Source organism: Corvus moneduloides, chromosome 3, assembly GCF_009650955.1.
Source record: "Corvus moneduloides isolate bCorMon1 chromosome 3, bCorMon1.pri, whole genome shotgun sequence".
In the NCBI taxonomy this organism is placed as follows: Eukaryota; Metazoa; Chordata; class Aves; order Passeriformes; family Corvidae; genus Corvus; species Corvus moneduloides.
This window is the reverse complement of record NC_045478.1, coordinates 75,003,674-75,031,662: the sequence shown is the minus strand read 5'-3', so window position 1 is coordinate 75,031,662 and position 27,989 is coordinate 75,003,674. Positions and strand designations below refer to the sequence as shown.

The 27,989-nt window shown below is 36.5% G+C and overlaps 1 protein-coding gene across 2 annotated transcripts in view; it reads left to right on the top strand.

Moving 5' to 3' along the window:
• RYR2 (ryanodine receptor 2) overlaps positions 1–27,989 on the top strand; it is a 391,308-nt gene that overhangs the window by 99,964 nt on the left and 263,355 nt on the right. For both annotated transcript variants that reach the window (XM_032102227.1, XM_032102226.1), the window contains 2 exons: positions 265–384; positions 18,540–18,644. In XM_032102227.1, the coding sequence (XP_031958118.1) occupies positions 265–384; positions 18,540–18,644 (225 nt within the window). The remainder of the gene's footprint in view (positions 1–264; positions 385–18,539; positions 18,645–27,989) is intronic.

Below are 27,989 nucleotides of genomic sequence, written 5' to 3'. Positions count from 1 at the left end.
GGGTGTAGTTAAAATAAAACTTGCCCTCTTTATTACAAGGACAGGCAAACAGGAAAAACACATATGCAGTTTTTAAATTATTTTAATTGATTTGCCCACATTTACAACTCAATAAAAAATATGCTGAGCTTTGATTCCACTTGTGTTCAGGGACAACAGTTTGTGCATTTAACAATGATTTTCTAAAAGCTTCCACAGGTCTTGTTGGGTCAGAAGCATAACCCTAGTTCTCTTTTTGCTTTTTTTTTTTTTTTTTTTTGGTAGGATGATGAAGTGGTTCTGCAGTGCACAGCAACCGTTCACAAGGAGCAACAGAAACTGTGTCTTGCTGCAGAAGGATTTGGCAACAGGCTTTGCTTTTTGGAGTCCACATCAAATTCTAAGGTACCACTGAGTCTTTTGTCATTTCGTGCCACAAGGCAAGGATAGTTGTAGCATTGCTTGCTTTGATGTAATATACACAAACCTGTCAAGGAGAATGGACAAATCAAATCTATCAATAATACAACGAATATTTAATCCCCATTCAAAGTTTAATTCTAACCTTGTCCTTTGGCTGGACTCTAATGTGGTGTTTTCTGTTTTGGGTTCACTTTAAAACTAGTTAGCTGCAGAAGTCCATCCCAAATAATATGCTTGTTATTTGGCTTGTCTGACCTCAGTTGTAGTAAGCCACAGTGCAACTTTTGTGCACTGCAACTCAAAGACAAGTTGATTGCTCTGATCCTAACTCCACGGAAAAGAGAGCAATTATTCTATTTGCGGTAAGTTTTTATTCTGTGGCATTTATATTGAAATGATTATTACTCTGAGACCTGATTCCCTATCTGAGCATAGTGCAAGTATCAAAATTACCTCATCTAACACATTTTATCTAAGCCTCCTCTAACTCTGCTATATATGCAGTAGATAGAGTAGTTTGAAAAAATAACTTTGCTGTTTATTGCAAAGAAGAGATTTTGTTTCACAATCACATATGCTCAAATAAATGTTTTGAAGACAAAAATGGGCCCCCCGAGGGTAGAACTTGTTTTGTGGGCAAAGTAATGGATATACTTGGACATTTTATTCATAGAAAGGGAGGAAAATTGCTTAACATATTTGTTTTTCCTTCAGTTAAAATATAAATATTTGATAAGAAAATATAATAAAGGTAAAGCATCTGGAAAGACATCTAGAAAGATTTAGAACAAAAAATGATGGTTATCTTGCCAGCTTTCATAACATCACTTTGATTTTCTCTGATACTTCACAGAGTAATGCTTCATTTTCTGTCTCATCATTTTGAATGTATTATTCATAATAATAAATTTTTCACTAGGATATTAATGATTCATTATAATAGCAGTGATCTTGATGAAGTAATTCATGCTGCTCTGTTTTAAATAAATCTTTTTAACAATAAAAATGTGCTAGGATAGAAGTGGTTGCAGTGCTAGTTGCCTGTGAGGCCTGAAAGATCTATTTAATGAATTTGTTATCATTCAGCAAGTTTGGATATTAAATCTACAGTCTCTCTGTCCCCATCTAAAACTCCTGAATATCCTTGTCTTTAAGGAATGCAGTGTAGATTTCATATCAGTTTTCTATGCTTGTTTGCTGATGCTGCTTTTTCTCCTTGTTTTATGAAACAATCTATATTCTGATCATTCTTCATGATCTTGGGGGTAAAAAAAGCAAACCCTGCTGCTCATCTGTGATTTAATTTTTAAGGGCTGACAGTTGCTAGGATAAGCTCATCTGAAGTCATTTGTAGATATAAATACTGAGGGAGCCATAAAATTAAATCCTTAAAGCAAAGTTGACTGTAAATAAGAGCAAATAAATATGTTTTCCTTCCTCATGTTTGCGTCCATAGAATGTTACTATTGAATTATATAAGGAGGAACACAGGAAATACTCAAAGAGGTATGTGATAATTTGAAAATAGTTCCAACAGAGTTCTTGAGCCTGTTAAAAAAATTCTGTGCAAGTCTTAGAGTCTGTTTTCCAGTTAGAGTGGGATTGTGATGCCCTGTAACGCAAACAGTAGTGTGGCATTTGATTTACAGGCAGGGACCAAGGATGAGATGCAAATCCAAGCACCAGTAGTAGGCCAAACACAAGTAATAGACTTCAGCTATCATCCTGGACTTGCATTCTTGAGAATGCTTGTTACTGTCCTGTGCTTTTCTCCAATATTTTTCAGGATGGGGTGTAGCTGACGTTTTATTAGCACAAGTTCTTCGTGTGCACTTTCCTGCCCCAGGATCACTAAATAATTCACACTACTACAATAACAGTCAAATTGAAGATATATCTTGATAGAATAATTTGGTAACTTCTGGCTATTAATATTTTTCTCTGTGCAGCAATAACACTGGGAGCTAAGGCAAAAGATGCATGTATAGGCAAAGTAAGACAAGGAGTTCATTCACCTCTTCCCATGAGCAGGCAAGTGTTCATCCTGAGGAAAGTAAGGCTTCATCATGCATCATGGTGGTTTGCGAAGACAAATGTGGTCATTCTGAAAGCTCCCTGCATCCTTTTTCATCCCGCCCGCTCAATATGCTGAGCATGAGGTCATAGGGTCTGGAATATCTCTTGGATCTGTTGGAGTCAGCTGTCCTGGCTGTGACCCCTCACAACTCCTTGTGCACCTCCAGCCTGCTCCCTGGTGGAGTGGGTTGAGGAGCAGAAAAGGTCTTGACTTAGTTCAAGGCTGCAAATTGCTCAAATTGACCCCATATATTGAAGAGCAAAATAACAGATAAGCAAGAAATGAGGTCTAAATTATGTGTAATTTTATTAATAGGAGACAGTCCTGAATATAAAACATACAGGCTTGCCCAAGATAAATGCATGACTACCTCATCTATAGAGGTGTAGCAGCTCAAGTGAAAAATATTTATATTTCAATTTCTACCAATTTCAAAGCAGATCTGTCTCAAAACAGATCTTGTTCTAGGAATAGGTTGCAAGTTTCAAGTGTATAACAATATGACATTTATAAATCATCAAACATTTTTAACATTGAAAAAGTTGCAGCAGCAAGAATAACAAAACCCAAAGACGACTGGTGACTATATTTAAAATATTTAGTTTCTTTATCTCATGCAATTATTTTTTCAGCAAGTTTTGTCAAATCTATAGCATGAATATTTATTTCATAAGTAAGAAGAAGAAAATAAGGGATGGATACCAGAAAAGAAAGGCAAAAGCCCCATTGTCATGGTTTAACCCCAGCCAGCAGCCAAGCCCCACACAGCTGCTCACTCACTCCTCCACCAGTGGGATCAAGGAGACAATTAGAAGGGTAAAAGTGAAAAAACTTGTGGGTTAAGATAAAGATGGTTTAAAAGGAAAAGCAAAACTTGTGCACACAAGCAAAACAAAAAAAGGAATTAATTCACTGCTTCCCATAAGCAGGCAGGTGTTCAGCCACTTCCAGGAGAACAGGGCCCCATCACATGTAATGGTTACTTGGGAGGACAAACACCATCACTCCAAATGTGCCTCCCCTTCTTCCTTCTTCCTCCCACTTTATATACTGAGCATGATGTCATATGGTCTGGAATATCCCTTTGGCCAGTTTGGGTCACCTGGCCTGGCTGTGTCTCCTCCCAGCCTCCCATGCACCCCCAACTCCCTTGCCAGCGTGGCCATACCAAAAGCAGAAAAGGCCTCGGCTCTGTGCAAGCCCTGCTCTGCAATAACAAAGCTCTGTATTATCAACCCTGTGTTCAGCACAAATCCAAAACACAGCCCCATACTCATCACTGGGAAGAAAATTGACTCCACCCCAGCCAAAACCCTCAGATCTGTAAACCTCCTTTTTGACAATCGTCTATGGGTAATTTTGTTTCATCATTGCTTGCTGTGCTTTCAAATTCCTTCCTTGTCTGGAAGACCATCCCTCTTATCAAAAAAAAATTAGGATTAGTTAACTTATCTCAAGATTAGTGAGAGCCATTTCTTTACATTTGAATATTAGTTGTTGCTTTTTATTTATAAACAGATTGGAAATATGAGGAAGTCCATTCATTAAAAGATTATGTTGTCTGCTAGTGAAGTAATACTTATTTAGACTTAAATAATGCATGGATTGCTGAAAAGCAAGCAAGCTAGAGCTGTGTTTTAACAGCTTCTGAAAACCGTTCCTGTCCATAGTGCAGAATGAAAAATACTCAGGTCTTGGTCAGTCACAAATGTGGTGTTGATCCCTTGTAAACCACTGCACAGCAGAACACTGAAAGCTGAGTTACGCTTTTCTGAATGGCATAAGGGTTTGGGTTTTTTCCTGTTTTTATGGTGGTAAACTCATATTAATTTCATTATGCCCCAAGGTATGGACCTACTTTACATCATTAAAAAGGACTAATAAAAACTATGCCTGGGGTTCTTTTCCCCTCTTGAAGTCTCTGTAATTTGGACTTGAGAGAGGGGAGGATAACATAGTGAGGGTTTTTGAAGGTCTGAAAAGGCCTCCCAAGTTGGTTTTTGGTTTTTTTTTTTCCTTCACCTTCTTGAAGAAGGCAGTGCAGTGTGTGATCCTATGGTTTGATCTTTTTACCTAGAAAAAGTTACAGTGCTCAGAGTAGAGTCCAGAAACTGATAATAATGTTATTTGTTAAATAAAGAGGTATTTCACATGGAAGTAAGACCTTGATAACTTATTTTCCATTTTGCTTTTGAAGAGTCACTTCTGTGTCAGAGGAGAAATGTTGTTCAGGTTTGGTGCTGGACAGGTGTAGGCCAGTCAGCCAGGATTGCTGACTCCATTATCCTGAGGATGTCAGTGATGCTCTGTGCTTTGTTGGTCCCTAGATGCTACTGCTGTGTAAGGGGCTAGAAAATAAAGCCTGATGGCAAGACTGACATACTGTTCCTTGTGCTGACAAATACAAATTCTTAGATTTTTATCTTTGCCCTTTTTTGGTCAGATGAATTGGCAGGAGCTAGACAGGTGGCTATGCTTAAAGGGAAGAGGAGAATGGGGGGAGGGACTGGAGAAGGTCATACCTGGCACAGACAAGGCTACATGAAAGTATGATTCTGTAGTATTTATGCAAGCTGTTTCCATGCCAGCAGTCAAATTATGTATGGATGTGTCTGGAAAAGGGTGTCATCCTGAAGGGGGGGACATTGGCCTGAACTCCTGTACCTTGATTGCCTCTGGGAGAAAAACTCTTTTCTCTGTTCGTCTTCTGGAGTGTAAGATCTGAAGGCAGGGGTTGCCTTCTTTTTTTGTCTTTTACAGCAAACATATTCTCAGTGGACAAGGCAAATAATCTGTCTCGGAGAGACTGAGTCTGAAACTCTTTCTGACAACTGAGAAACAGTATCTGCATTGTGCACAGTTTTTGATTGTGTAAATCCAAATAGATAAAAAAGCACGTGGTGTCCATTAACATCTGGATGCAAGTGCATGCTTTTTGAGCAGTTACTTACATAATGAAATAGTGAATTTTTAAAAAATTGATTCACTCTGACAAATCAGTTCAGTGTTGTTTCCTTGTGTTTACATTGGATCAGTCTGTGAATCTGCAGTTTAGTAAGGTGGTTAGTTTGATTTTTTTTTTAATAATTGCTGTGGTTCATTTCTGTACGTGTGCCATCTAAACAAAAGTCAAAAATTTTGTCAGGGCTTTGTAGCTGCACCTCCAAGCCCATTTGAATTGTTTTTGTGTCATGTTGCCAAAATGAATATTCCCATGTAATGGTAAAGATGGAACTTAATCTTATGTAATCTTATGTTCAGAGGACTCCATTTAGCAGACTTTGACTAAAACTTTTGATTTTAATAATTTAAATGAAGAGAATTCATGCATACTTACACATTACTTGGCGTACTTGACATACATAATTTAAACACAGGTAGGTGAAATCTTCATAGATGTAGATCAGATAGTATTTTGTTCAGTGAGTCATTCTTTCCCATTAAAATGCTCTGAAGGAGTAATGTAAATAAGAACAGTGTGTTTCACAACAGTGTATGTAGTTCTATGCAACATATGGTTTACAGAATTTTGAATAGTATCTTTATGATTTATGCATATCCAATTCAGTTTTTACTTCTTGTAAATATTATATAAATTTTGAGCCTAAATGCAGATTGGTAGTTATATCCATCAGACCTGATTGTGATCCTTGCACTTAGTCCCAGAGACCAACATAAATATTTCTTGAGGTGGAAAGTGAGTAATTTTAAATGAATGTGAAACATTTGGACTATGGAAAACACTGTGTCAGATCTCCATGGCTGTAAAGCAGCAACAGAAATATGGCTTTGTATCAGCTGAAAATTGTGGGTATTGTTACTAGGCATAACAATACAGTTTAGCATATTCATACTGTCACCTGTAACTCAGGTAGTTCTTAAAAAGGAAACAAAATGTGTGATACCAAGCAGGTCACCACAGACTAAATAGTGTATTAATAATAGATCCAATCTATGAAACCTAGCTATTTTCATTTTTCATCATATCTCCCGTTGAAGCAGATATTTGAAATTTTAAATTCACACAGGAATGGATTATTTCTGATCTTAAAGAAATATTTTTTATCAAATCTAGCTTTGCCAGAGATATACATTGAGTTTTAGCTTAATATGGCATTATTTGCTACCAAATAGGAATTGATAGCTCTTCCCATCTTCAAACTGTACATTCATGAATGGGAAAGTGTTTATTTTTGGATTATGCTCACTTAGTATTTTTAAAAGTAAGACATGGTTATAGGCCAGTTCTCTGTTTTTGGGCCCTGAATGCTTAATACTGGTTATTTAGAACCTGTGGAGTTTTATTATAAGACTTTAAATGTATTGTGTACTTGGGATTTTCTTGTCAAAATGTATTTTAGAGATACATAAGACTGTCATAGATAAAGCACCTGGGGAAAAAACCTCCAAAGAAGAGTTCTGAATTCTTAAATATGCTGGTAGAGTGCGTGACATGTAACCTGAACATGCAGTGACAAAAGCTGGAAGATAGGATCAAAGTAATTTTGTAGGTCAGTTTAGTTGATGATAATACTCCAAGTGATGGCATTGAATGAGAGAGTAATACATATGATATCTATGCATGCATCATGTCTGCTATCAACTAAACAATCCAAGACAAATTTCAAAATGCTCATTTTCTTTTTAATATTAGTGATGTTTCACACTGTTAGTGACATTGGTTTCCATTCAAGAAACTTGACCCAAAGTGAGATAATTTATGAAATTTAATTAACAAAATGTGAGTTGTAATTTCTCCAGTAAAATGTGTAGTTTGCAACTTTCTTCATTATCTAAATGTGTGTTAAAAACAAACAAACCCTAAATGTTCAAAAAACCACATATGATGTGGCTGTTTCGGGTGTTTTTTCTCATTTGTTAGTGTAGGTTTTTTTTGGGTTTGTGTTTGCTTTTTTTTTTTTTTTTTTAGAATAGATGTAGGAATTTCACTTACAGTCTAAAATAAGTGAAGAAAACCTGAAAAATCCCATTAAATCAGTTTTCCTTTATAACTATATATCCCAGTAACTGTTTATGCCTCTTATTATATAAAGATTAAAATGTAAAAAGAAGCAAGTACACTGAAAACTCTTGTCTGAGATATGGCTATGACACAAACACTGTGATTAAATAGTCAGATATGTGGTGTACAGTCCTGTAATTGGTTTGGTGAGTTTCTAGAGGCTTCTAAAAACCTGCCAGTTTGCTGTGATTTATTTTCTGAGTCCTAACATTTTTAGTACAGTTCCTAATAAAAAGGAAAGTTGTTATCATTGCTTGATGGGTTTATCTATTTGCATTTTGAACAGTCTGTTCAAAGCAGTGCCCTTATCCAAATGCACAGTTGATGGGTTTTGGTGGTTGGGTTTGTCTTTTTCCCCATTTCGTATAGAAGTCTTGTGACTCTTTAATAATCTTGGGACTGTGTGTTAAGGACTGCAAACAGATTATTTGCCTTTGCCAAATGCACTAACTGGAATAAAATACAATAATAAAGTCCTTGAACGATACGTAAGTGATATGTAGAGGAAATCCAAGATATTTTAAGGTAGGAGTTCTTATTTGGGTACATTCATGTCTGATGCAAGTCACAACTGCTGGCTATTCAGTACAAGCACAACCTCAGCAGCTTCAGGCTGGCTGCCTTACCCTGGGAAACTGAACATCACAAGGTTACACAGTTGGCATGTTCTACGAAGTCCCCTAGAGCTCAGTGTTTTAAATATTTTCTCTGAAGGGTTTAGAGTGAAATGTACTTCATTAGTACATGCAGAGTAGTTACAAAGCAGTCATCTGAATTTTAATTAGGCTGATATGTAGCTGCACATCTGAAAACCTGAAAAAAACATTCATAAATCTGTGTTTCAAGCTAAGAACACATGAAAGTATAAATGCTTATTTTAAGCCTTTTAGATGAACGTTTGTCTAAAACAGCAGTTTCAAATTAGCTTCATACCCCTTCTCAGCACTTGAAGTCATGGTATTACTACATTGTGCTCAGTATTTTTAAGAACTGTTGGGCTAAATCTGGCTCAGCAGACTCCTATGAATAATCCTAGCCCAATGGGCTCTCAGAAATTAAGGCAAAAAAAAGTGGCCTATTAATGAGTGAATCTGTGTTTGTTTGAGGTATCTAATATTGATCATATCTGAAACAAAATGGAAAAAGTATCGAGTATTTTTTTGTATATTTCTTAAGAGTTTTTGAAACTTAGACCTTTTGGGTCTTGATTTTCAAGATTTTAGGCTTTACCTCCTGGTTACTTCCCCATGAAAAAGGAGGAAGATTATTTGTGCTTTTGTAGCAACTGGGGGAATGCTGTAACTTGCTATGATAACAAGAATATTTTCAAGATTAAATTGAGGGTGTTAGTTTATAGTCTGGATTGGAAGAGGGAAGTTGGGCAAGTGGAAGTAGTTTGGACCTTGAAGATTTATGCTTTGTGACCCTGTGTTTGAAATCCAAATGCAAGTTGTTTTAGTAATTTTCCTGGTGCTGACAGTTGGGTTACCACATACAAATACAAGAATAACTTTTTCTGGGTTCACAAACAAAAGAACAGTCACTTTATTTTGCATTAAAAAACCAGAGGCCAGATGGTAAAAGAAATTATTATGCTCTTAAAGAATATGCATAAATGCACAAGATCACATTTCAGGCTGTTTTTCCTGAGTGTTTAATTATTTTTGAATAATTGCTGGAAGTTTGCTGTTTATTTGAAAACCTGTAGATAAGACAGATGGTCATGAACCACACTGACACCTCTAGTCATTTTTCTTAAGGAACCAACATGTTCTTAATACCTGGAGAATGGGAAAGATACTGTGGTTTCCCACACTATGACTAGTCCTTAAGATGTCCTCCTTATCTGTCATTTTTTTGGCTTCGCCTTTTCCAATATCAAGAATAAGCCTAAAGGAGTTTTAAAGTTCTCTGTGCCCCAGTACAAGGACCTTGTGGAACAGTGATGGTGTGCAGTCGACCTCTGCGCTGCCTTACAACCTGGTAGCTGGGGAGTTGCGTGAGCTGGAACTGGTTTAAGACATTGGCAAATTAAAATTAGAACCATCTAGAAAATGATATGTCCTTGTGCACAATAGGTGTGTGCAAAGGTCTGTAGTTACCTTATTATCTGATATATGAAAGTGAACTTTTGAAAAGGAAGATCTTGACTGTGTTAAAGGAGGAAACTCCGGGTTGGTTGATGATCTAAATGAATGTGATACTCTCACACAGGGGTGACATCTGTGAACTTGTTATACTCCCTCCTTGTTGTACTCCCCCCTGAACATGTATTCAAGTGTACCATGGAAAGAGTAGAAGTCCACAGATTGTTTATTTCCTTGAGACTGTCTTTACCATCTCTGAATTTTTAAGCCTCTTGCTTTATTGCCTCTTGCATAATTCACTTCCGAGGCAGGTGGGAAATGCATGTGGGTATTTCTGTCTAGACAGTACTTTGTAGAAGCTTTTTGTTCTGTGTGTTATTGAATGATAAGCAAAGAATTATTTAAAGCAGTAGTTGATTTTATCTTAACAGCTTAGTAGCAATATTTCAGCACCCTAGACCAAGGAAGAACAAAATTTGAATATTTAGAACCAATTACTACAGCAATTATTCTTTTTGATTTTGTAGTTAATAGGGGTGTATAGTAAAACAAGTGTTTATTTTTCACATCATGTAGTAGATGTTCAAATGTAGTGCCATGCCCAGGCAAGCAGGGGCTTTATATACTTAGACATTGATAGATAAGCTAAAGTTTCTGAGTATACATGGTGAGATTTTTTTTCAAACAGATATTTATTCCTGAAAGTGTTATTGCACCTTTTATCAGCAGTGGAATCTTGTCAGTATAAGTCCTTAAATCCCTGGAGTTTCCTGGCAGGCAGTCCTTGCTTTTAGGGCTCTTCAAATTCTTCTCTCCCTGACCCAAATTATCTGCTAGAGTTTCTGTTGGACTACAAGAACTTCATTATTAAAGATAGATTTTTTTTTTTACTGAAAAACTATCAATATACCATTCTAATTTATTTTCTTTACATTACAGAGGTTGATGTATATATATTTTAAGGTAATGCATTTTTTTAAAATATAATTTTAAATTGTCTTGCCCAGCAGAGAACTGATGATGCATCTACTTTCGCTCATTTAAGGGCAAGTCAAGGGTGACTCAGAGCATAAACTCCCAGTGCCTCATTCAGCAAGATTTGATTTTCCTAGGTACACAGGTTGACCACTGATTTCAGCAACATACAATGGAAAATACAATAGTTGAAAACTTGAAACAAAATCCTTAAAAGTTAAAATTTAATGTCTGTTATGTTTTTAAGTTGATAGTTTATGAGATAAATAAGCAGATTTTACTTCTCTTAGACATAGTGTTTCATGTTTACTGCAACATAGATGAATTGTTCATAAGAGTTGGTATTCTGGAAGGATTAGTATTTATGTTTATTTGGATGTCATTTTTACATGTTAAAACTCTACTGTGAAGATTTCAGATAAATTTAACAGTAAGAGAATCTCAGCAAATAATGGCCTATTGATTATTATGCAGAGGCAAGAACTTCCACTGACACAAGTCAGGCCATGTCACTTATTACAGGCACACACCATGTGTGTGTTTGCCCTTTGTTTGATCCTGAAAGGTTACAGGGTTAATTCGAAATATGATTGCTGTAATGTGTAAGGTTTTTATTAAATCTGGTCAGGAATTAGAAAGATTTTCCTTTTGGGTATCTGCTGTGCTTTCCAGAGAGGGACAAAACAGTATTTTATAAAGGTCATCTTTCTGATGCTGCAAGAATCAATGGAGAGCTGCTTCCTTCCAGGTTCTAAAGCAACAGTACCCTCCCAACTGATAATATCCTAGATTCTTCCATTATTCTTTGCAGTAAAACACAACATAATCTCTAAGAATAAAAGGGAATGTTAAAGTTTTGAATAATTCACATAGGATTAGCATAATAAGATAGAATTTTTGGGATAAATGTGAAGAGAAACAAACAATGTTTTGTTAATTTGAATGTGTGCCTGGACACTCTTTAGCACTGTTGATCCTGTGAGCTTTTTTTTATTAATCAGCACGGAATTTTCCTAATTATCTTAAAAATTAACACATTTTCACTGAATTAGGGTGATACACTATTAATTAATGTTCATTTAAGCTTCTGGCTACAGCAGCATATGTTGTGATGGGAGTTGAGCTGATTGACCAAGTTTATCCATCAATGCTGCAATGTAGTTGTATGGCTCCTTACCCAGTATCACTTTGTTGCTAAGAGCTTTAAATTTTCAAAAAGGAGATAAAAAGGAAACATCTCTCAGTAATGTAGATATGTGGGACTTATGTCCTTAGGTTAGAAAGGAGACTAGAGGGAAGAGATGGAAGATAAGAGGAAAAAGCTTCTTACCCATTTAAAGATGGAATGTATGCAGCCCTTAATCTATACAGAAAGTAAACACCATACCAGCAATTACAGCTTTCAAGTGATTAAGACAGTCTGCTCTGTTAATAATGGCCTGAAGACCTTTGACAGATTTCAGGATCAAAGCTATTTCCAAAGAGCAAAAACTGAAAAATTCTAAAATGGAACTTTTACACTGTTTTCAGATTAAAGGAAAATACTGTAATTGTACTTAAGTAAGAACATCTTACGTAGAAATAGGTTTCTTATGGATTTTTAAAGAAGATTGTGAGAAGGAAAAATCCCAAGAAGCAGTTTCCTTCTACACCTTGAGGTTTATACAGATTAAGTTTCAGGCACACACTATTTTCTTTGCCAGTGAGCTCTGTTACACAGTGACCAGCAGATGACATTCGCTACCTGAAAATGAAAGTGGGAAAGGGTTTTTGTCTTCACTGCTGTGCAAACTCATAGAGGATAAAAACTAGTAACTCCTTCTAATCAGTGTAAGACTACTGTGGAAGAGTGTTTGATGTATCAACAGGAAGTATGCTCAGTGTATCAAGGTGTTTTTCACTGCTTGATTTATCAAATCTAATGCTTCACTTATGGGAGAGTTCTGCACTCAGAGGTCTGGACAAGATGGGGAAGCTTTGTATATTTGACCAGAGAGAGCATTTTTAAGAAAATTAAAAGAGTTGGTTGTTTAGGTCAGATTAACAAGGAGATCAGCATGTAGTGGCATAGGCAACCAACACAATTCAAGAGAATCACTGAGGACGTGGAGCTGTCTTGTGTTATAAGATTTGAAAGCGGAATGATTGCAGTGTATTTGTGTCTGACCTCAGTTCCATCACTAGCTGTTTTTCCCTGTGTTTGTCTCCTTTTTTTCTTTCTCTTCCCTTTTTTGTTTTTTAATTCTAGACCCTGTTCTGATTTTATTCTCCTGTCAGTTTCTAAGTTTTATCTCCTGAAACAGTTGTCTGTGGAACAAGGACTCTTTAGAGTTTTAAACTGTTAATAAGGAACTTTTTCCTATGTGAAAAATGACATTTTTCAGGAAGTAGAACATGACTGGATTTTCGAAGTTTTTCCTAGAAAATGTGAAAAGTGTACTTGTGACAAAAAGCCGCTCCCTTGTCAAACTGCTCTTCCAAAAACATGAGGGCATTACAGGTTTTAGGTACAGTAACATAAGAAGTTTTGAATGTTGGGAACTTCTCTGCTTTTGAGGGAAACAGCTTCTTGGGATGGAAAGTCCTATAAAAGCCTCATACAGGAAGCGATGGTTTCAGACTGAAATAGTCACAAGCAGCTGATAGCAAACTTTCTGTAGGAGGTGTCCAGGCAACCTTCACAGTCTGCTCATGGTAAACACGTGGGAGCTTGACACTGTTCCTGGAGGAGTTCTGTGGAGAGGACAGTGTTACTTGACACTCTTCTCTACAGAACAGAAACTGTAAGGTTCATAATTCATTCTCTGTCTTTTCTGCTTTGGGATTTGATGAATATGGTTCATTCTGTTTGGCTGATGGGGCTTGCTGTCAGAGCCATATATTTCTGTACTGGGTCCATTGTTTCAATGACAAGCTTGAAAACAAGGAAAGCTATGCCTTCTCTGTAGAGTCCTAGAAATAGATGTTTTTTCTTGGTAATATTGAGTGTGTTTCATCACTGTCACCAGACAGAATCTTATTTAAATAGAAAGGGCTGCCAGAAAGATGGAGATGTATAAATTTAAATTTAAGTTGAAAATGGGTTCAGTTTCTTTCAAGCTCCCACAAATAGGACTACAGATGTTTTGCTTAGATTCTGTACTAAAATGAATTTTCTGAGTCCTCCTACTTGGGTTCTCAAAGTTAGGCATATAGTAAATGTGCTAGTGTTAAAAAAAATTATGAACACCCACATCTCATTTTTTGACATCAGGCTGCTTAATTAGGTGATTGTTTAGGCACTGCTGTGTGAATATTTAGTATACAGTTAAAAGCTGAATACCTGCAAGTCTGTTTCATTGGGAGTTTGGTTAGAAGAGTAACAAAAATAACCACAAGCTCAGGAAAATAACTAAGAAGAGTGCAAATATCTAGGAAAAGAAGTAAAGCTGAGGTGAAGCTTCTTATTCTTAGAGACAGAATTCTGTTTGCTGATGCAATTTATTATCCTTCAGTCTTGTACTAATATTTATGAGAGGCAGAATTTCAGTTTACATTCACGAGATTATGTGCAACGTACTATACGAGCAGGTTATATTTTACAGTGGCTTGTTAGCACTGTGTGATTGTCAGAGTAGTGACAACAGCACTGCGTTTCACATCTCAGCCTCTTGCTTTCATTGCTGTGTGGTATGCTTGTAAATAGAAATTCTCTAGAAACTGAAGTTGAGCATAATGAATACAGCCAGTACCCATGATTCACTTGTGGGTTGGAATAAAGTTAGGGATATTTTAAAATATATTTCAAAAGCTTTACTCAAAGCACCTTTTTAATAAAAGGTATGATTATCTAATTTGCAAATCTGCCTCCCACAGAGTAAAGTATAGTTTAATATGCAAATATTACTGCAGAAAACGAGTGTACACAATAAATGTAGTCTAAAATGACAGGAGGAATAAGGAATTCACTAATTTTCTAAATAATCCAGTAATTACCTCAGTAATGGGTATGCCTTAAAAATTCCAGATCACCATTACATTTATTTTAATTTGTCTGATTTTGCTGATTGGGCTATTACAAGCCATGATGAAGGAACAATAGAAACAGGTAATAGTAATTTATTGCTTTTCTCCTACAGGTACTGAATATCCTTTTGAAATGCAATATACAATTTCTGGTTTATTTGTGTAATAACTTATTTTTAAAATCAAACTACTTGCATATTAGGCTGTAGTTATGACTGAGTAGATTTACTAGAAAGAAAAACTGATGAAGGCAAATCTAAACATGAACTGGCAGCCAAATCTGTAATGCTTTTATTAATACTGAGATAAACTGGAGTTACTACTATTTACCTTTTAAGTCACTGAGTATATTTTATATTCAAACACGTTAAAGTATGATTGATTTTGCAAATGTGTCCAAAATGAAGTGAAAATAAATTGTTTTGAATACTGCCACTGCTTATCAGAATTTTCCACTGCTCATTTGAACTGAAGTGATATAGATTCCCTGGATTGTCCAAGGACATTATATATTCTGTCACAAAACAAACCAAAACCCCCTTTTGGAATATGAATTAATTTTCTATGTCTTCATTAAGAAAGTTACTGCAGCAAAGATAAATGTGATGAAAATTGGTAGAAAAGAAGGTTGAAGATTGCCAGTATGGTTATTTATGTCTGATGACACCTCTGCTTTTGAGTGCCAATCAGTTTTTGGGGTTATAGTTTCTGGTCTGTTACCAAAATAGAAATGTATTATTACCATTAAACTGTTGGAAATTTCCTGGTAGTTTTGGTGTTTGTTAAAAGTGCATTGGTGGGTGGTTAGACATGTGGCAAAATATTTTCTTTAAAATTATTTATTATTTAATAGTGTGTTCATAGCCTAGCAAAGCAGTCACTGAAATACCTGACTACACATGTCACCTGTCCTCAAAAAAGCCTGATATTGAAAACTAATTGCTACAGGTTTTCCTTGCAGCCACTAGAATATGCAGTTGCTCTCCAGGCTGGGGACTAAAAGCTACTCTGTACTTTGTATGAAGATATCTTTCAATGGGGAATGTTAGGCTGCTATAGAATACCTTTATTTTTCGTATGCCATCCTCTATCTGTGTGAGATAAAGAGAGAGACAATAAGGTAGATAATCAGAGGTCTGGCAAAGACTCTCTTTTTCTCTCCTCATTTTTATTTTATGCTTTTAAGAGATGGAAAAGACACTGTGAATGATTTTTGTTATATTTAAATGAGAGTTTTAAAATTACTTGGAATTATTGGCTTTGGAGGGGGCTATTTAAAAGAGGAAACTTCAGTCTGTCTGAGGCCCAAAGCCTCATCCTTTAAATCCATAGCATTAAAAGCATCAGCATTGAAATGGAGTGTACAGGGATGAGCAGAGCTGTAACTGAGCTAAATACATTGGCAGGTCTGCATCTGTCCCATGTTTTTCTGTGCTTTGATTGTTGTACATACTGGGATTGATGCAGCCATGCCTGTTGGATCTTCAGTAGAGCAGAGCTGGGTGACGAACTGCCAGAGAGGAAAGTCTAATTCACATGCTCACTGGAAGCGTCAGTAAAAACATTTCTCCCTGAGGGCCACCAAGTACCCAGGCATTCATGCAACAAAGATGAGGTGGGATAATGTGCTCTCCCTTTGCCTCATGAAAAAAAACTGGCTCTAACATTTTGCTAGACTGTAAGAACACAGTACTTCTTTCACTTAATTAAAGCAAAATGGTCTCCTACCGTTCTCCTTTTTTACTCTCAGGCAGCAAAATTGTGCCTTACTCACCTGCAATGAGAGTAGCTGAAATATGTTCATTGGGACTTCATACCTCAGTTTAAATGGGTAGGAAAAGAAATGCTCATGGCTGTCTTGAACAAAAGGAAGAATGAAATGGATGAAGGAGAAGTGTCTGAGTTATGTTGTTTTGATCAATGTTTGAAACCATGCAGGATTTTTGATATTGGAAAGTATATAACCCATAGGGTAGGTTCAATAGTAAAAAAATTGATAGGTCCAAAATCGTATGTGTGAGACATTCTGCCAGCAAAAATGCTACTTTAAATAACAGTAATAACAGTGGGAATATTGTTAAGAAGACTTCGCTTATAGATGCAGAAAAGTAGCCTTGGCTCATTTCTGAGCACAGTGTATGGAGCATTTTTTCTCTTTTTTTCATACTCTTGTTTGTCAGTCTTTGCTGGGCTGAATGGAGGGTGAGCTGCACTGTTAGGCTGTGAGGCTTTCTAGACTGGAAACCTGTCCTTGTGTTAACTGAGTAGAAGCAACACCTTGCAGCCTGAGGTCTTTGTGCGCTCTCTTTCCTGCTTTGTAAAATAAGGGCTTGTGATAGTACTTACATTACAAGGATGTTTTGAAGACAATCGAATTGTTTGTCTGTTGGCCTAGTCCTAGCATGAAAAGGACTGTTGTGGTGTCCGACTGGCTACAAAAGAAAAATGGTAACAAGAACACTGACAAATAAGTAGAGTCCTGATTCTGAAAGAGTTGGCTGAAAAATATTCCATGCCTAAGTATCATTGCATAAGGCAGAAAAGCCCATGCAAAAGAAGATGCTATTAAAACCTTTTTCATCTGGCTAAAAATTTAAAATACAATTTTCCATTAATTTCATTGAAATGTAAGTATTGGAAGATAATGAAAGATCTGGTATGTATTAAACAGACATGACTTGCTGTATTTAGGAGGCATGAACAGCAGTACAATAAGTTAGTAAGAGTGTGAGGTATTCTGAGTAAACTAACTTTTGGGGGGGAAAAAAAAGATTTTGCAACCACCTTTTACAATTTGGGCATGGAAGTGGCGTCTTCACTTTTTACGTAGTTTGAATAAGTGTGCAGTTTACAGCTTTACCAGCAAAAGCATTCATGGTGTAAAAAACTGAATTCCAACAGTCAGTAAAACTATTCCTAAACTAAATAAGCAACTAACATGAAAAGAAAATAGAGAAGAAATATGAAAGAATTTCTGGAGGCAAGTAAAGGTGTGTAGGAGTTACATATTCTATTAACAGAAGTAAAGATCCCCACATAAAATCTAATTTTACTTGCTATTTTGTAACTTAGACATTGCTATTACAAAGCTCTTTCAATTTTATATGAATTTTTATGATAGTCTGGAAAATTAACTTTTCAATAGTTCAATGATATATTTTTCAATCATGACCAGTTAAATATTAATTTTTATAGGACTCTAGTTTTATCCCAGTTAGAGCAGACTGTGGTAAGGTACAGTGACCTGCAGGGCTGTGAAGCTGTTGGCTTGGCCGTGATACTGAGTGTCCAGTATTTCTGCTATGAAAATTCATCTTGACCTTCATGGTAAGGATGAGGTCTGGGTAACTACCAGTAGCCTAAAGGCTGAATTTGTTTTTCTTCCCAATCTGACCATAGTGTCTGAGACACACGTTCCATGTACTAATTAATGTCCAAGCAGACTTATCATTGCTTTACTTGGGAGCCTTTCTACTCCCAATTATATTCTCTAATTTTCTTTGTACAACTTATATTGCTGCACCTATTCCTTTCAAGGAGCACTTCCAATAAGAGTCTGCCGCCATTTTCCCTGTAATCACCCCTAGATTTTTAAAGAGAATTGCAAGACCCCTCTCTCCTCCTCTCCACAGGCCCACAGGGGGAGTGCACTAGTCCTGACATTCATGGCAATCCTCTGCTGAACTTGATGGAATTCATTAGTTTCTTCTTTCATTGCGAGTATCTTTCTTTTTGAGAGGGGAGCTGATACCCCAGGTATCAGCTTGTGCATGCTGAGCAGAGGGCAAGAGATACTACCCTTTGCTGGCTAAGACTTAACTGTTGAAGCCCAGTATGTGGCTAGCTTTCTTAGCCTCAGAGATGGAGTAGATCTTTCAGATTCATGGATGGTAAGGCAAAATAGAGGCACTGGAAAGTCCTACTTGGCAAATGTGTTACTGATGTGATCTCATGGTTCTCTTTTACCTAGAATGTTCCACCTGATTTGTCCATCTGCACCTTTGTGCTGGAGCAGTCTCTGTCAGTACGGGCCCTCCAGGAAATGCTGGCTAACACAGAAGAAAAGGCAGAAGGGGTAAGTGATTAAATATTCACCTTTTTTCATCTTGCAAAATAGTACTTTTTTCCTATGGTACCACAGGTTTCATGACTGTCACGTGCTTATAGCATGATTAATTCCGTATGTTGAATTTTCCTCCTTTGCTACAGGAATGGTCTATTTTTTGGAAGTTACAAACACTTGCAGTTTCCACTGAAGCTTGCCAGGGTTGCAAATTCACAAATATTTCCATGTCCTATGAGTCAGTCAGTATAGAGTTATTAAGGGTGTTTTAATTTGAGAATCTCATAACGTGTCATATAAAGCTTGATCACTTCTTCAGAGCAAATAAGCTTTCTGAGCATTCCTGACTGTATCAGGTGAGACTGTCAAAAGGTCTTAAAATGACTTGGATGTATGCTGGTTGTCTCTGGAAATAATGAAACTGTTGCGTGTGCCCTGAGCTAAAATACCCTGTAACAGACCTTTAAGCTGAAGATAGAATATTATTGAGCCTTGGTAGACATGAAATAGCTGTCTGGAAGATGAAGGATATAGGAATTACTTAAATCCTATAAGAATTATTATTATTCCTAATAGGAACTAATTAATTGTTTGACTAAAAAATAGTTGTTTACAAATAAAGCATGGTAGTGTAATAAATGTTCTCTGCAGAGCAATTAATTTGATTGGTTATGCTGTAATTAAATGCTTCGTATAAACCTTATACTGTTAATTTGAATGCTATGGTCTAGCTCAAATCCTATAAATTTTTGAGGAAGAGTGACTGTAGGCATAGGAGTTATAAAGGCAAAAGAGGAGTAGTCATTAGCCATAAGTCCGTCACTCAAGAAAGCTGGCAGGAGATAAGCATACCTCTGATATTTATGGGAATGCCTCAAGAAGCCAAACTTTAAACTAATATAGAGTAGTCAGTCCCATGAAATGCCAGGCACTTAGACTGAAAATGGTCTTTGGGAACTGAAGTCTGGGAGCACTCCCATGGATGATCCAGAATGTGTTCTGCCAGTGAGAATTTGCTCCAAGAGAATGAAAAGCACACATGAGAGAAGAGGTGGTACCAGAGTAAGCAGATAAGTACTTCTAAACCCCTCTTCCCTTACTTTGTAAATACTGAAACCAAGAGCAAGCGAATTCACACGGAAAAAAACAAAATCAAAAGAACGGGCACATACAGGCAATAATGTCAAAAATCACAGTCCAAACCCCAGGCTGTACAGTGATGACTGTGTATGGCCACATGTGTGAAGCAGAGCAACAGTTTTCTTTCTGTTTATTCCCAACAGATGTGAGCAGGTGCATGAACTAAAATGTAGGGGAATGTGTGATAAAGTAATGCTACAGGCCAGAATACAGTGAATGGAAAAGTATTCAGTTTTTGAATCTGAAGTATTGAAACTGCTCTTTAAAACATTACCTCACCTGGCAGATTTTCTGTTGCACTGTCTTTAGCAGAGTGTTGGGGCCATGTGCTAAGAGAATATTTGCTTTTAATACAGAGATCACACCCAGAGAACACAGGAGAATGAATGAACTTTTCTGCAGAAAGATTAGAAAATGTGAGCTCGGATATTCTGCTGGGAAGAGAATGAGCTCTGTAGGGGTCTCAGGTGGAATATTTTCACTAGTTCTGGACTATTTTCTGCACTAGATGTGAGTAGAAAAAGACTTTTGTAGGACACACTGACCAATGAGACACACCATGTTTGGTGGTAATCTGATATTTTCTGGAAAAACAAATGTTTTCTGTGCATAACCATGAAGGTCAGAGTTCTGGACACTTACACCCATGCCTAAATAACACTGATGGCACCTGCACTGATCTACGGTGCTCTGTACTCAAAGATGTTCCCAGATGTGCACAAGAAAGATAAAACAAAGTTCTGAGTGTGGTTATTATGTGGCTGTTGGCTGTTTACAGAGTAGTTTATTGTGCTCTCAGCACCTATTAAATGCCAACACTAGCATAGTAGATAGAACTACAGCTATACCAACACAGAGAGATGGTGTTCAGTAAATCATAAATATGTTTCTACTGCAAGTTTTGATGACCTCTGTAGAAATGCATTAGCAATCTGCTTGTGTCTCTTGCATATTAATATGTTGATATTAGAAGAGAACAGTCTTGAAAATAATGGTTTGTAGATGAACATAAGGTCATGTTGTCAATGTCAATATTTTTCTTTTTAGTAAGTCTCTGAAAGTCAAGAGTGATGATGGTACTAAAATGACTGAATATGTACTTCCTGATAAATTAATAGAACTGACATTAGATATCTGCATGTAGTTTCTATGAAAAATATACAAATTTTTCCTTTGCATTTATATTTGTATGCCATAGGGCAGGTACTTATATGGACAGCTTCATATTTGTTTGAAGTAACTGTTAAAAGAAGTTTTAAGATAAGAGGTAATTTGTCTTACCTGAAGCACTATTACCTTCCTGGAGAATCATCAATTCTGTTTATTAAAATGGCAGTGTTTAATTTCATTTAGGAGAAGAAAGTATAGCAATTTTTTGAGAAATTGTTGCTGTAAACTGCATTCAGCATGACCTCAGTTTTCTAGTGGAAAGAATCCTGCAAAGGGAGGCTTTTCAGTCCTCAGTTACTTTTCATTACATTAAAAATCATTAAGGCGCTGTATTTATAAGAGGTCTCCTTGTGCTGGTTTGCTTTTTGTGTTGTGTAATCTCTTGAATGCTATGTTTATATAACAGGTATTCTTATTATATAACAGATAAGTTAGCAGTAATGTAATGGTTGAGTAATAAGAGCAAAATCTCACGCTGACTTGAGTCAGAACAATAAGCAGCTTTCTTGTGCCTAAGAAAGAATAACTGTGTGCATTTACTGGATTAACTGCTACCTCTCAGCTAGCAAGCACTGAATGTGCAAGATTACCTCTGCAATAAACACCTACCTTTTTAGTGCAACAATCTCAAAATGAGAACTTCCATACTTTATGAGATCAGTGATCCATCTATCTGAGTATACCTACTTGACTCTCCTGAACCAGATAAATGCTAGTATCAAAGGCAACAGTGGAAAATGACTGAAATTTCCTAAGAAAGAATGTGTGTAGTCCTCTGTTTCTTCTAGGCACTGAATAGTTATTTTGTGCTCTGAGGTTTCATCATTTCCCTGTAAAATACTATGCTTAGCTGTGGCAATTTATTAAAACAATGAATATGAAAACATTAAGACACGTGAAAATTCATAGCTTGATTGAATGGTTTTGGTTTCAAAAATAAAACCACAACCTCATTTGTTTGCTTAGGTAGCATTATTTACACTTTTAATTTTAAACAGGTAATTTTTTTTATTTTGCTGGGGTCTGGAGTGCTATATGCATGTACCAGTTTTATCAGTTCATCTGTGAGAAAGAAACAAAAATCAAAACCAACAAACCAGAAATAGATAAGGAGAAAGGGATGAATCCTGTGGAGAGGGAATAGTAAATAAATATATAAATGAGGAGTATGATCACATAGTCTGGGCTGTGGTGTGTTAGGCAAGCAGAATTGCAGGTGCATTGTCGTACACAAGAGTGACCTACAGCATAGGTATTATTTTGTAATCATTTTGGCTTGGTTTTTAAATGTAACTTTTTATTATTAGAAAAGCAGATGAAAGATGAAAATGGAAGTCCTTACATTTTTATAAAGCATTTAAGACCGGCCTATTCTTAGCCTGGTTGTTATTTCCAGTGAACCATCTCTGGACTCAAGTGCCTTGTATTTCATTAAAGCTCATTAGTTGAAATGATCCTGAGAAGGCGAATCCATAGCTTCTGGAGTAATTTAGGAATGGTCACTGCAACCTGTTGGAACTGTGTTTTGCTTCTTATTCTTTTTCCTTCTGATTTTTTTTTTTTTTGGGTGGTTTGCTTGAAGCTTTTTTTTCTTTTTTTAAAATATTTAAATTTTTTAAAATCACATTTTCCTTTCCTAGATTCAAGACCTCTATCATGTAGTACTTTTTCTTGTGAAAGTGATTAAATGCCATAATCAAATCAGTTCCTGGAAATTTCCCCTAATTTTCTTAGGAAATGAAGCCTGGTCACCTGTCCATTTAGTGCTCTTGAATTCAGTAACTTCTGTGATTTCTGGACAATATGAACAATATAAGAAACAGGGTAAGATAGTTCTTCTGGATGTGGTGGATATTGGGTAGTAGAAAGGGATCTAACTTTATGCCTCTGTAAGAGGAGAGGAAGGCAAAGCTGTCTGTTTTTTATTACCATCAACTACTCTTGTGCTATTGCACCTTCTGCACTGCTGTCTTGCACTCAGAAGACGTCACAGGGACATGGGGAAGTTGCCATGTTTCAGGCACAAGGGAGGGATTTATAAATTTGTGGCTTCTCTCAGTTTTGAGATTTAAACCTCTTTTTCATAGAAGTTAAACAACAGACCTGTACTTTGTATGCTATTACCAGTCTCCCATTTTATGACAAGGAAAATTATTTCCCTTTGCCCTACTGTATACTCAGTAGAAAAGGGTATCCGGAAGAAAAGGTATCCAGACATATTTGACATGGAAGAATGTCAGGTATTTTCTTAACCTCAGTTGGTTCAAAAATGATTTAGATTTTGTCTGAAAGGTTTTTTTCTTAAATAATCCTCAAGCAAACACACTGCATGAAAAATAGGTATTAAGATAAAAAATTGCCAAGAGGGTTTGCAGATTAAAATTAAGTGTAAGGTAACCTTCATAAAACCCATTGTTACTGACTCTTATTTGAACTATATTTCAGTGGGTTTTTTATATGATTCAATATGAATTATCTTTTTCTAATGGGACAATCTGAGTATTCGAAGCACCACTATCTGTATTTATATAACAAGGGGCTAGTTTGAACTTTCGTTCTGTTCCAATGCTTTTATTACTTCAAAGAGATCAAAACCAGTTTGGGGGCACAGTGACTAGGTACAGGAAATTAGTTTGGCATTTAAAGGATATTTTCCTGTAAGTGGACAAGCACAAAATCATCTATCATCTGTGTTGGCTAGAACAAAAAGGAAATGCTTGTTATTCCTTGAGTTACACTTGCTTTGCCTGTGTTTTCTGAAATATATCCAGTAGTCTCACTATTTAAATACTATACTATATTTTTGCCTTGTGATGTCTTTTATAGTCCTCCGTGATAATTGTAATAAATGAGACCACTGAAGTTTGAAGATTCTGGATTATATTTTACATGCCATACCTGATGAATAGACTATATATTATATGTGTGTGTATTTATATATGGCACATATAAATACAGGTGTATGTGACTTGTTTTCACATGCCAGTGGGGTGTACATCTGTGTGTGGATGAGAGATCTTGTATCCCGTACAGAGAACTGTTAACTGCACCATCCACTGGAGTGATTGAGAACTCTATTAATAAACTGTCTTTTACAGCAGCTTTGATTAGTTTCTGTCAGCAGCGGTAAAACATTCTCTTCATTCTGGTCTATCAGAAGACTGGTGAGTGCCAAATCATCCCAATTTTTTTGCTGTACCACACACCCACATGAAAATCTCATTGGGAGGGTGTAGAGTAAGAGACATCTATTTTGGTGAGAGCTTCTGGAGCTCCTGTTTGTTGGTCTGTACTTTGTTCTGCCAACACGAGGTGCATGCATGGGCTTTTTTTTTTTGTCCAGGTACATATAGGAGTATGAGACTGCTGTAGGTTTTTTTGTTAGTTGGTTTTTGTTTTTTCCAGTTTTATTAGCAAAGTGTGTGGAACATTCAATTCCTTTGCTAATGGCTAGGCTTCATGCTACATGAACTGCTCACTAGTAAAATCATCTGCACTTGGAGTGTAATATGTTTCTGTTGGAATTGTGTTTTAATGACTCCGGCAGGACAGATGCACCAAACTCACTTATCCTCAATGGAACCCAGTGGATTTCTCTCAGTTGCTTTTGTGTCCTTTCACTTCAAGTGTCAGTTTTTTGATTGCTTACTAGAAAAAATGTAGTAGTGAAATAAGTAAGGATTTCTTTGCATGCCGCCTGTAGCAAGAAAGTGAATGTATACGTAGTTACAATTTCTGTGTTTTGAACGACATAATAAACAAGGAACTAGAATACATCAGGAGAGTGTAGGATTCTAGAATTTATACTGAGATAATTTTAAGTTGCTTATTCAGAAAATCACACTGTATTTGCTTTTTTCTCTCTGAGAAAACCTGAAGTGGGTTTTTGCTATTTGTTTTCCTAGACTTCATTATACAGGGGAAAAAAATGACTCTCAGTTGCCTTAGTATGCTTGAAATTTCTTTACTTTTATGTAATATGAAATGTAGGGTTAAATCCCTTTTCAGTTTCCTGCAAATTGATCTTACTTGCTCTGTTATCTACTGAACACTTCAGTGTGCAGTTTGCTGCATTTTTTTCCACAGTATTTATTTGCCCAGCAACTGTGCTATTCTAACACTGTATGCCATGAAGATTTGCTGTGCTTGGAAGCTCAATCCTGTCCTCCTGCTTGGTAATGAAGATGTGAAACTCTGTCCATGCCACTGTCAACTCCTGACGGTTGGTATTATAGAGAGATGGAGTTTCAGAGCTGGAAGTAGACTTCCTTCTGTTTGATGCTTTTGGTTGTTCTCCTAACCCATCTGAAGAAGAACATTGGTCGTGGAAGGAAAAATCTGATTGTGGAATGTTGTTCTTGGAGTACTCAGGTACTGTTGCAGTTGAACTTAGGGAGAACTGTAGCCATTCTGCCATTGAAGTGCAATGGAAAACTGGGGGTTAAAACAAGAATTGGTTCAGATTCCATGGAAAGAAACTGAGAATAATTGGACAAAAAGTTACTGGCTGAATCTAAGCAATGTAGAAGTCACTGAAACTGGCTCTTTTATGTACTGAGCTGCCATGAGGACAGCTGAGAAATACTGGCAGAGAGACCAGAATGAGGAACTCAAGGTGTACTGTGTGGTTTTTTACCTTGGATGAAAAAAGAAGGGGATTGACTGTTTTTATACCTTTTACCTGTCAATTCTATAGCTATTATCCCTGTGCCATATAGCTTGTTAAAATAAAGGATGGCAACATACTGGTGCTTTTCAGTAAAGATTCCCTGTTAGGTCGTGAAAGAGCTCAGGTTTTTTTAAAGTGAAATTTAAGCACAGCAAAATTGAAAATGATACAGTTAAATTTGTCTTCAGAACTAAATCATCCTTTTTTTTATTTTTTTTAGCAGCAGTTGGAATTGATGTACTAAAGGCTATTTATGCAAAATACAAGATGAAAAGATAAAACCCACCAAATCCTCACATTCAAATACTATTCTAGAATGCTGAAGAGTCTCAGTTTTGCTGCTCAATCCTATGTAAAGCTGAGATAGTCTCCTAAACCACTCATAGTGCTACCAGATGTCTTGACAAAGCTCGTAACACACAGAGCTTTTAAACCAGGCCTGTGTAGATAAGCAGTTGGAATCAATAAGCCAAGCAGTGATTGCTAGTTGCATTTTTTTCTGATTTTATTTGTCTTCATCCCTCAGGACTGATTTGTGCAGGCATTGATGACTGTAGCTGATGAAAGCTACACATAGAATAATGTTAGAAATTGTGTCCTAGGCATCTTAAACTGACCTCCCTGGTTGGAGAACTACACTGACTTTAGTGGATTCTATAAATCTATTGATATATCATCTGGGGTATTTTGAAAATTGAATCAGTATTTGTGAGATTAGCTTTGCAGTAGTGAATATCATAAAATTGATGGCATTTAATTATATGTCTTTAGAAGGGTTTGATCAATATTTAGTACAATGGTTGTGCAGCAAGCTGAAATTAAACACAATAGTAAGTGACCGCCCTCTCATTTATGTGTTGCACAAGGCAGATTTGATGTCGAAAAAGTTATGGACATATGAAAGGCTGCACCATAAAATAGTGACATTTTTCTCTTTGCCTTAAATTTGTTAACTTTTTTTGTAGTAAAATTTGGCATAATTTTTTTGAAAACACTAAAACCTTATACTTTAGCTTAGTCAAAAGTGTTTTGACATATTAAATTGTTCATGATTATATATGGCTCCTGTCTGCTACAATTCTACTACTCTTGATTGTACAAAGTGCAATTTTACATTAATCTCAAAGCTGAGGCAAGGCCTGGATAAAGTGAAACTCAAACATTTTATTCTTTTCTTCTTTTGCAGTGCTCATAGCTGTAAGATGAATTATTTGTAAAACCCAAGACCTTAAATTAAATAAACCATAACTTTCACCTTTGTTCAGTTATATTGAGAGCAGAAGTAATAATTATTCAATGTTTTTAAACAGACTGCTTATACTCAATATAAAAATCTCATAATCTATATGAAAATTCTCCATATCTACATTTGTTCTGTGATGGTTTCTTACCGGGATAGCTTCCTGAAATATTTGGCTCGGTTGGTTCAAAATTAAAAAAAAAAAAAAAAAAGATCCTTTGTTCCAACTCAGTGACTCAGTGACTTATAAGAGCAAATTTAAAGAATATTTTGGTGAATGGTGTAAAATATTATCAGTGTAGGAAATGCATAGCAGTGCTACAGAGGCTGGCAGTGTGGAAAATGTTAATTGTGTCTGCAGTACTGTGTAGCAAGCAACTAGTCTCCTATCAGGCAGCTCCATAGGATCTCAGCAGCTGGAGCTGGAAGATTACACATGGGATTCTCCCTCTTGAAATACATTCAGTGTGCTCAACCTCTAGGAGTTACCAATACCTTCTGTGGTAATTAAAGAAAACAACAAACCACCCCAACCCTCAAATTCAGTCAAGATTTTTGTAATGCGAGTTTGTTTCTAATTCTCCTTATCCTGCAGGGTTCAGCACTTTAGGGTCCTTTTGATTCTGGTGATGCTCTATATGCATCATAGACTTCCATATTGTTTAAGTTTAGATGTGAATGGTCCTCCCCAAAGGGGTAAGTAACACTTGAACAACACCAACAAGGGTAGCATTTAAAAGAAGAGACAAAACTAGCAGAACTAGTGAGACTGAGTAGGATTGAACAGACTGGATTCCTGTCTGGAATAGGAAAGAATTGAGTTTGGGGAGGAGCTGGGTTCATCTCTGTGTTTTTTCCATGGTGTGTCTGTCAGAGTTGGTGATAAACATGCATGATTTCCTGATGATTGTCAAGGAACTCTGTTGCTGAGCAGGTCTGGATAGGGACGTTACGCTTGAGGATTCGTCTGCATATATGTAATTGCATCTCCCCAGGGCAATAGGAATTTTAAATCCCTGGTAGCTACACCACTGAGCAAATCTACAATATCTTAGCAAAAAATAAGAGGTTTGGAGAGAACAAGTGTTACTTCATACATATCTTGTCTCTGGAACAACCATTCGTCTGTGGAGAAATG